The following is a 10,793-nucleotide window of genomic DNA, read 5'->3' on the forward strand; positions in this document are numbered from 1 at the left end:
TATGCCTTTCTCTTGGAGTCCGTCTCAGCCCCCCTGCGCCAGGGACATCTCCCTTTCTCAGGGCTTTCAGAAGTGGCCGTATAACTGTCACCAGGATGTTTTACATTACCTCATTTGGGAAGTAAAATAGGGGAAGGGGCATTTTAATCAACCCACCCAAATCCTGGACCCCCTTCAAGCCTGCACCACACTTAAGTTGGGAACTGAGAGTGTGTGTGTTAGAGAATCTGGGCGGAAGCTGGGATGGCATTCTGGGCAGAGGCCATGGCGTGGGCCAAGGCCAGGACATGGGAACGAGCCTGGCTCCCCAGGGGCAGTTGCTTAAGAGACTTTAAGGGCAGATCTGTCTGGAAGGGTGGACGTAGCCCTTGCAGCTGTGCTGTCCAACGCGGACACAGGTCACTATTTAAACGAACTGCACTGAAAGGAAAGGAAGAATTTACTTCCTCGGCCACACTGGCCACACTTCAAGTGCTCAGTGGCTGCTGTAGTAGAGCGTACAGATAGAGAACAGTGACATCCCTGCAGAAAGCAAGAGGACGGGGCTGTCCCGAAGGTCTGTGAACGCCAGGTCGAAAAGCTTGGACTTTATCCTGTGGCCAGGGAGGTCAGGAAGGGGTCTGAGCAGAGCAAAGGGCAGTCAGAGGTAACAAATTAGCCCAAACCCGGTGTCTTAAAACAACAGAAATGTAGAACCTTCCAGGTCTGGAGGTCTGAAGTCCAAAACGGGTCTTACTGGGCTAAAACTCAGGATGTAGGCAGGGCCGTGTTCCTTCTGGAAGCTCTGGGGAAAATCTGCTTCCTTGTCTTTTCCCCAAATCCCCGATTCCCCTTCTGTATTCAAAGCCAGCAGTGGCAAGGGGAGTCTTTCACATCACCCTGACGTTGACTCTTCTGACTCCTGCCACCTTTAAAAGATTCTCGTGTTTACCTCGAGACCACCTGGATACTCTGGGATGATCTCCATGTTTTAAAGTCAGCCAATTAGCAACTTTGATTTCTTCAACCGTAATTCCCCTTTGCCACATAGCATATTGGCGGGTTCCAGGGATTAGGATGTGGATGTCTTTGGGAGGCCATTGTTCTGCCCACCGCGCCCGCTATGGGTGAGGCCGTGGAACTGCAGTGTGAAAAACAGCTGAGGCCCCACTCACGGGGTGACATTCCTCTGGGAGAGAGACTGCAGCATTGAGCAGTGATAAACGTGTGAGGCAGATAACGCAGGGCAGTGTTACAGTGATGGGCGGGGCGGCGTGGTTTAGATAAGGTCAGCGGGGGAGGCATCTCAAGGGACTGATTCCTCTGCAGGAAGAATTCCTCTGCAGTGAGAAGTAGGGGAGGTCTGGAAAACAAGTGCAAAGGCCCTCAGGCAGGAGCTGGCCTGAGCTATACACGCGATCCACCCTGGCTCATCAGGTCCCGGCCTGCTGGCCTTGTTTGGGTACAAGCAAATCCCATCTCTCCTGGCCTGTTTCCCCACCTGTACAATGACGTTTAGACCAGAGATCAACACCCCTCAAGTGCGTTTGCGTTCCTGAAACTTGGATGTTGGTGTGGTTGCTGCAGAGGGCATCTTCCAGAACAGCTCTGTGTGTAAACATTGATACAAACCGCACTTCCGGGTGTGGAAGGACTTGAATCCTCACCCTCGCCCACCCCTCCCCCAAGGCTTTGCTGAGTGGACTGTGGTCTGGCGGCCTGCTAATTTGCACTTGCCTGCTCGGTCCTACCCCTTATGCTGGATACTTCCACAAAGCATCTCTCATTCCATCCACACATTTTGGATCTGAACTCAAACACTCCCTCCTCAAACATATCTTTTCTAACCCTCTATATAATAGTATGTGCTAGGGGCGTCTGGGTGGCTCAGTCGGTTGAGCGTCTGACTTCGGCTCAGGTCATGATCTCACAGTCCGTGAGTTCGAGCCCCACATCGGGCTCTGTACTGACAGAGACTGGAGCCTGCTTCAGATTCTGTGTCTCCCTCTCTCTCTGACCCTCCCTCGTTCATGCTCTGTCTCTCTCTGTCTCAAAAATAAATAAACATTAAAAAAAATTAAAAAAAATAGTATGTGCTAGGTATATATACACTCTTCTTGTATCTCTTGTCATAGTTGTCACTTGATTTATGGTCAAATTTACCAGTCTTTTCCTCTACGATGTGCATTTCTCGTGTCGTACGGATTCCTTCTGTACCTCTGAGGTTACTAAGATATTCTCCTTTATTATTTCCATCTGTTTTGCTTTCCCAACTTAAATCTTAACTCACCAGAAACTTATTTTTGTGTATGGTATGAGACCAGGATCTGTAAGATTCCTATTGCTGCTGTAGCAAACTATCCCAAGCTTAGGGGCCTCAAACTACACAAATTTATTTTCTTACAGTTCTGCAGGTCAGTGGTAGTCCAATGTCAGTCTCAGTGGGCTAAAATCATGGTGTGCAAGGCTGTGTGCCTTCCGGGGAGGATCCATTTCCTTACTTTTTCTGGTGTCTAGAGGCTGCCTGAATTCCTTGCCCCATGGCCCTGCATCCCTCCAGTCTCTGCTCCCATTGTCACATGGCCTCTGACTCTTCTGCTTCCCTCTTTCCCATATAAGGACCCCTCTGGTTATGTTGGTGGGGGGGGGGGCTGGAATAATCAGGATAATCTCCCCATCTCAAGGGGATAATCTCCCTCCTTTAAAGTCAGCAGATTAGCAACTTTGATTCCTTCATCCATAATTCTCCTTCGCCCCATAGCATATTTGTGGGTTTCAGGGATTAGGGACTGAACATCTTTGGGGGGCCAGTATTCTGCCTAACCACGCCCAAGATCCTTAATCACATCTGCAAAGTCCCGTCGGCCATGTGTAAACTAACATGCTCCCGTCCTGGGGATTAGGACGTGGACCTCTTTGGGGGACCATTATTCTGCCTCCACAGGGTCCCACTTGGTTTTTTTTCCATACCTCTCAGCTGGTTCACAGATTAGCCTGTCCTTTCCCCACTCACCGACAGCAGAGATCTGCAAACGACATCCCATGGGCAACACCCAGCCCACCTACTATTTCTGCAGAGTTTTACTGGACCACAGCCACACTCATTCACCCATGTATCATAACGTGTACAGCTGCTTTTGTACCACAGCGTCAGAGTGGGGGTAGTTGTAGCAGACACCGTGGCCTACAAAACCTACAAACATATACTGTCAGGCCCTCATGGACATGTGGGGATTGTCACTAGTCAGGACCCCCGGTAAGCACAGGTCTGTTTCTGAGCTCCTGGTTCTCTTTCACTGGCCTGTTCCCAAGCCCATGCCACGGATGTCATCCATTGAATGGCGTCTTTGGCCATGTCAACATTGAAATAATTCTTGGTGGTGGCTGCCTCCCCTACCCCACCCCCTCCCGCCCCGCTTTAGGTTTTTTTTTTTTTTCTTCTTTTCTTTTCTTGGTCCCTACTTGATTAGTGCCCGCTTCCCTCACTAGACCAGGCTTGTCTTGTTCACTGGTGTGTTCCTACCACCCTGGGCAGGGGCCAGCACACTGTGGGCACTTAATACACATCTGAAGAGTGAAGGGCAGCTCCAGGTTATCTCAGTCATTCTTACTTTATAGCAGGAGAAACAGGCTTCAGGAGGGAAGTGACTGCCAGAGATGATGCCTGCGTCCTTATAAAGGCCTTATAACACTCCCATGTTCTAGATAAGGCATCTGACTCCAGAGAAGGGTCAAAGCTTGTCCAAGGTCCCCCAGTGGTGGGTCAGGGCTGGCTCTAAAGCTTGAGCTTTAAAAAAAAATTATACTGGGGTACCTGGGTGGCTCAGTCGGTTGAGTGTGTCCGACTTCGGCTCAGCTCAGGTCGTGATCTCGAGGTTCAGGAGTTCGGGCCCTGCATCAGGCTCGCTGATGTCAGCCTGTCAGCACAGAGCCTGCTTCAGATCCCGTGTCTCCCTCTCTGTGCCCCTCCCCTGCTTGTGACCTCCCCAAAAATAAATATTTAATTTTTTTTTTTTTTTTACTCTTGGTAGTATACCCTTTGTTCTTGCTTTCACTATTTAGTATATTTAGGGACTCTTTCCCCATCTATACAAGTAGACTTTTTTTTTTTCTCCTACAGCAACATAGTCCATTCTGTGGCCCTACAGGAATTTATTAGCTGGTCCCCTACCAATGGGCACTTGGATTGTTTCCTGTCTTTGGCCACAACCATCCCACTGTGGACATCCTCACCCTTACGCCTATTTCAACGTGCTGAGTTTATCTACAGGATAAGTTCCTAGAAGTGGAATAGTTGACACGACCATGTGTGCATTTAAAATTTTTTATAGATACAGTCAAAACGGCCAAAATGCAGGCACCAATTTAACTCACAATAAGGAGAGACCCTGTTTCCCCACATTCCTCACCAACCCCCGGTGCTAGCAGACTTTTTACTTTCGCCTTATGAATAGGAGGGAAGAAACCGGAGCCAGGACTTGCTTTCAACCCACAGCTCCAAACCCATAGTTCGGGGCCCAGTGCTAACTATGGGTGACACCTTTCCCTTCCCCAAACAGGTGAGCAGAAGTCCTCAGCCCGGTAAGTTTGAGCCCAGCGTGGAGCAGAGGCAAGTCCATACAGCCCAGCTTAGAAATGCCACCTCTTCATTGACCGGGGCTGGCGGCAGGGGGGCGCTGTGAGCCAAGGGGAGGGCTCACTCGCGCTCCCCCTGGCTCTCAGCCTGGTGGTGGCTGCGTTGGTGAAGGAGCAGGAGGCGTCTTTGGCCAAAGGCCTGATCGCAGCTGGAGCAGCGATGCCGGGCCGTGGCCTGGCTGCCCGGCGCCGTGGGGGGTCATGACACAGGCGATGGGCGGCCAGTTTGGAGGGGAAGGAAAAAGCCTTGGGGCAGTGCGGGCAAGGATAAGGGCGGGCGTCGGTGGCGTGGTGGGTGTGGCGGTGGGCGGCGAGCTTGGAGGGGTAGCAGAAGGACTTGGGGCAGTCCGGGCACGGGTAGGGGCGGGCAGGCGCATGGGTCCAGAGGTGGGCGGCCAGCTTGGAGCGGTGGCCAAAGGCTTTGGGGCAGTGTGGGCACGGGTGTGGGCGGGCACCACTGTGGGTGAGGCGGTGAGCTGCCAGCTTGGAGGGGTAGGAGAAGGCCTTGGGGCAATCGGGGCACGGATGCGGGCGGGCGCCGCCATGTGCCAGCCGGTGCGTGGCCAGCTTGGACGGGTACGAGAAGGCCTTGTCACAGTCGGGGCAGCGGTGCGGGCGCTGGGGCGGGGGCCGCCGGCGGGGTCGAGAAGGCGCCCCCGCGGACGTGGCAGGCCCGGGAACCGACTGGCTGGGCTTCTGCGGCGAGCCCTGGCGGGGAGCTACAGGACAGGAGGGCGGGTGGGCTCCAGGCATCAGCCAACAACCTGAATTTAGGCCAGGCTTCCCTCCCCCGCCCCCCACCCCGTCCCAGCCTTGATACTTGGAGTGTATCTGGACACTCAAGGGTCATACTGAGATTCCTCAAATGATCATCCTAAGGGGCTCCAAAGGGTTACGGAGCTGGAACCCCAAAGCGACTAAGATGTTCGTTTCCAGTACATTCCCAAGTGATCACCCTGAAATTCCACATATCAAACCCCCTGACCCTCCTTGAATTTTCTGAGCCCCAAAAATGATCACTGAATTTCCCCAACGCCAAATAGTACGATTCCCCAGAACGCGATTCGGAGCAACCCAAATGGCCATCACCCTAGGCCTTCAAACTTTCGCCCTGAGATTCCCTCAAAATGTGATTCTCTTGGCCCCAATTCCTGTAGAATGCCCCCTACTCACAGGCGGGACTGCTCTCACCTCCTCCTTTGGTTATAGGTTCCTTGCCGGTGGGACTAGGATCCGTGTCCCCGGCCGCGGACTCCGCATCTCGTTCCAGCATCTTGCTGGCCCAGGAACCCAGAGGGAGCTAGGCCACGCCGGTGATGATCAGGCTGATGGGGATAGGCTATCGGGCCTAAAATCACGGACCAGTGTTTTAGGAGCGAGGTCTTAAGTCTGGAATCCAAAGGCAGGGCAGGTGTTGCTTGTGGGCCGGCGGAGCCTAAAAGCACAACTAGCGGGGGTTTATGCAAACGTGACCCTTTGCAACTTAGACCCAGGCTTGGAGCCCTTGAACGGAGTGGGCGAGGCCTCTACAACTTAAACTCTGGGGCGGTCCTGAGCGCGGAGCTGCCGAAGCCTGGATCCACAGTGGGCGGGACCTCCCCCCATTAGAACCTCCCAGCAGTGGAAACTAAGACGGGAATGGGCGGGGCCATATAAATAGGCTCCAAAGCCACTCAGACCCAGGGGAGGGGCCTTCCAGCGGGGTGGGCGGGTCTTTTACAACTCTGTCCCAGGGGAGGGGCCTGAGCTCAGTGGGCGGGATTCACCTCCAATAGGTAGCTTTACCGGAGTCGCGGTTTAGTCTCAGTCCATGGACGCCGCGTGAACTGCTTCCTTCTTGTTGCTAAATTTCATCCCCAGCGTGGAGGGTAGAGGGGAGACCTGGAGGGAGATGCAGAAAGAATGTGGCCTGTCTTGCGATTAAGAGACGCCTAACGGATTTCTCCTTCGGGGTCTCAGGCGTCCGGGCCTCAGTGCACCCCTCGGAATCATGGCATTCGGGCACCAATGCACCCTACCAAGGCTCAGGCACCAATGCAGTCCCTCCGGAACCTATGCATCAGGACTCCAATCGATTCTTTTCCGGGAGATCCTGGCGTCCAGCCCCCAATCCACTTCCCGAAGACCCAGGCATCCAGGCCCGGACCCGAGCCCGGCTCACCTGCGGAAGGCCCCTCCCCGGGGGCGGGGCTCCGGGCCCCTCCCGCAGCGGCCGCTGCAGCTGCTGCGCTGCCCTCGGACGCGGCGGAGCTGCACCTCCCGGCGCGCGCCCAGCGACGGGAGGGGAGGGAGGGTGCGCGAGTTGCTCTGCCCAGCCTCATTTCCATCCACTCCTCCCACGCGGGGCCCGGTGGGGGCGTCAGTACGCATGCGCAGTCGCGGCCAGCTGAGGCTGCCGCGGGAGAAGAAATCGAAGGGGTGGGTGCGCGAGGCAGGCAAGTTGGTGAGCAAGCGCGGAGCTAGTCTAAGGGCTATAGGAAAGTGTACTGCGGCTTGCGGGGCCTACGGTGGCTGAGTGGAGTCAAGCACGTGCAGGACCTAACTCGGGGAAACTGGGTTTAGAGATCACTGAGACACTGCCCAGCATAGGCACCTTCCCTCTCTGTGTCCCCCTTCCTTTCGAGAATTCGTTGGGAGCCTGAGTTCACTCTCCGGAGGGAATTGCAAGGAACGTCTGCCCAAGGCTTTTGCAAAGAAGTCAGGCCAATTTTTCGTGAGTGGGCGGGGTGAGACTCCAGGTTCAGAGAGAGCTGAGGTCCAATAAAAAATGTGTTATTTGCATAGGCCCCCGGCACCCTTCGCCATTGGGTGATTCAAGAATCTCAGCCCCTCCTACCCCAATGCCCCGGCCCCGATGTGGTAAGGGGAGGGGGACGGCGGTTCCCGAAATATCCCAGCGGGAGTTCTTGGGAGGGTTGGATCTCCTGGTGCCAGGCCCTGGGTGCCACGCTTGGCACCCTTCCCCGGGCCGTGACGGTGCACTTTCCCGCCCAGCACGGGAATGACCGTGAAGTGCCCATAAAAATGCCCTGCATGGGTGGGTCTTCAGTGTGATAAGGTCTGGCGAGTCCTGGGAGCCCTGGGTGTTAGGTGTAGGGTTATTCGAACTCTGGAGCCGGATTGCCTGGGTAACCAGTTTGGAATCTTGACTTGGCCACTTTCTATCTGTGTAACCTTGGCCAAGTCCCTTCATCTTTCTGGGATGTTAGGATTAAATTCAGTAATCAATGGAAAGTTTAGACCAGTGCCTACAGTGCTCAATGCATGTTACCAATATTACGTTTTGTTTTTATTGTGCATTGAAATAGGCCGTGATAGAATCAAATAGGCCAGAATAGCAAGTTCAGAGAGCTCAAGGTGGGAAGGAACATGCTGCGTTCAGGGGATCTTTCCTACCTCCATCCTCCAAACTCACCTTCTTTCCAGGGCTGGTCCATCCCATGGTCCATCCTACTTCAGGGCTTCTGCACTAGCGGTTCTCTATGTCCTCCCCCAAGGTCATTCCTCCATCAACATATTTGTCTGACTCCCCACTCTGATCTCATTTCAAATATTACCACTGCAGAAGGCCTCCCCTGTCCACCGTAGCTCATGATGCTCCCTTCCCTTCATTATTCTGTTGTCACATCTCCCTGGTAGGCACTTAATACAGTATTCCTGTCCTCTAGAATGTATTCCCTGTTAAGACGAACAACTTGTCTGCCTTGTTCACCCTCTGTCCAGAACAGGGTAGGTGTCCAATAAATCTGTATCAAATAAACGCTGGAAAGGATTAACAGCCAGAAGTTCTCTGTGACGAGTAGATAGACGTTGGGGGCAATACAGAACTTGAGGTCAAGGAATTAGAGAGAGGTCTAGCTGAGTGGGAAACCAAGGAAGGGGTTTAAATATGGGAAGTGGCATGAACTAGTTTAGGTCTTCATATACTCTCTCTCTCTCTCTCTTTTTTTTAAAGTAGGTTCCATGCCCAGTGTGGACTCCAACATGGGGCTTGAACTCATGACCCTGAGATCAGGACCTGAACTGAGATCAACAGTCAAGCGCTTAACCAACTGAGCCACCCAGGGGCCTCAATATACTCTTTTTTAGAAAATTGTTTTAGTTTATGGAAAATTTCAAACATGACCAAAAGAAAGGAAGAGTATAACCAGCCCCATCACCCACATGACCAATTTTGTTCCATCATCCCCTCCCCCATTAAGTCCCTTGAGTTATTTTGAAGTAAATTCCACACATTTCATCCAGAAACACTTAAACCTGTGTTCCTAAAAAATAAGGACTCTCTTTCTCTCTTTGAAACACAACTAAAATATCATTATCACAACTTTCAAACTTTAGAGTCATTTCTTTTTATTTTATTATTTTTTTTAATGTTCATTTATTTTTGAGAGATGGAGAGCGACAGAGAACGAGCAGGGGAGGAGCAGAGAGAGAGGGAGACACAGAATCCGAAGCAGGCTCCAGGCTCTGAGCTGTCAGTACAGAGCCTCACGTGGGGCTTGAACCCATGAACTGTGAGATCATGCCCTGAGCCAAAGTCAGACCCTTAACCGACTGGGTCACCCAGGCGCCCCAAGAGTCATTTCTTCACATTATCACATTTCTGCCATTGTCCCCTGCATATCTTGCTTTTCATTTTTAAGAACAATGTTTTATTTCAAACATACAGAAAGCGTGAGAATATAATTGTTTTTTTAAATTTTTTTTAATGTTTTTATTTATTTTTGAGACAGAGAGAGACAGAGCATGAGCAGGGGAGAGGCAGAGAAAGAGAGGGAGACACAGAATCTGAAGCAGGCTCCAGGCTCCGAGCTGTGAGCACAGAGCCTGACGCGGGGCTCGAACTCACGGAGTGTGAGATCATGACCTGAGCTGAAGTCGGACGCTCAACCAACTGAGCCACCCAGGCGCCCCTAGAATTGTTAACAATAGAAGTGGCTGGCATCAGCAATTATCTATTGATGGCCAATGTTTCATTCCCCCACCCACTCCTCCCAGATGATTTTGAAGCTATATGCCGGACATTATATCCCATAAATATCTTTTTATTACACTTGTTGCGTCTGCATCAGAATTTAAACAAGATCCACACATTGTGTTTGTTTTCTGTGATTCTTTAATCTGTCGTTGGCATTTTATTTTATTTTTTTTATTTTATTTTTTTTTTAATTTTTTGATGTTTACTTATTTTTGACAGAGCGGGGCAGGGGCAGAGAGAGGGGGAGACACAGAATCTGAAGCAGGCTCCAGGCTCTGGGCTGTCAAGGCACAGCCTGATGCGGAGCTCAGGAGCTATAGCATGACCTGAGCGGAAGTCAGGCGCCTAACTGACTGAGCCACCCAGGCGCCTCTTTTGACTTTTTAAAAAAAATTTTTTTTTAACATTTATTTACTTTTGAGACAGAGACTGAGCATGAACGGGGGAGGGGCAGAGAGAGAGGGAGACACAGAATCGGAAGCAGGCTCCAGGCTCTGAGCCATCAGCCCAGAGCCCGACACGGGGCTCGAACTCACGGACCGCGAGATCGTGACCTGAGCTGAAGTCGGACGCTTAACCGACTGAGCCACCCAGGCGCCCCTGACATTAAAAAAAATTTTTTTTATGTATTTATTTTGAGACAGAAAGCTCAAGTGGGGGAGGGGCAGGGAGAGAAGAATCCCAAGCAGGCACTGTCACTGCAGAGCCCGAAGAGCTGGATATGGGGCTCGAGTTCACAAACTATGAGATCCCGACCTGAGCCAAAATCCAATGCTTAACTGACTGAGCCACCCAGGCGCTGCTGTGATTGATATTTTAAAAGGCTCACTCTGGGGGCGCCCGGGTGGCGCAGTCGGTTAAGCGTCCGACTTCAGCCAGGTCACGATCTCGCGGTCCGTGAGTTCGAGCCCCGCGTCGGGCTCTGGGCTGATGGCTCGGAGCCTGGAGCCAGTTTCCGATTCTGTGTCTCCCTCTCTCTCTGCCCCTCCCCCGTTCATGCTCTGTCTCTCTCTGTCCCAAAAATAAATAAACGTTGAAAAAAAAAATTAAAAAAAAAAAAATAAAAGGCTCACTCTGGTTGCTGCATGGAAAACAGACTGTAGGGAGGCAGAGCAGAAGCCAGAAGCCCAGCGAGGTGGCTGCTATATATTAATTATAATATTAACTACCAGCATTTAGTTAGCACTTCTTGTATACCTGA

The 10,793-nt window shown here is 52.0% G+C and overlaps 1 protein-coding gene across 1 annotated transcript; it reads right to left on the bottom strand.

Moving 5' to 3' along the window:
- Positions 1-4,290: 4,290 nt before the first annotated feature.
- Positions 4,291-6,914, bottom strand: ZNF575 (zinc finger protein 575). Its single transcript, XM_043598715.1, is given in 5 exon segments — positions 4,291-4,806; positions 4,809-5,333; positions 5,806-6,003; positions 6,381-6,495; positions 6,776-6,914. Coding segments are annotated over 3 exon segments (738 nt in total). The 5' UTR covers positions 5,888-6,003; positions 6,381-6,495; positions 6,776-6,914; the 3' UTR covers positions 4,291-4,675.
- Between the last annotated feature and the right edge of the window lie 3,879 nt (positions 6,915-10,793).

The sequence above is a fragment of the Prionailurus bengalensis genome, chromosome E2, assembly GCF_016509475.1.
Source record: "Prionailurus bengalensis isolate Pbe53 chromosome E2, Fcat_Pben_1.1_paternal_pri, whole genome shotgun sequence".
Lineage (NCBI taxonomy): Eukaryota > Metazoa > Chordata > Mammalia > Carnivora > Felidae > Prionailurus > Prionailurus bengalensis.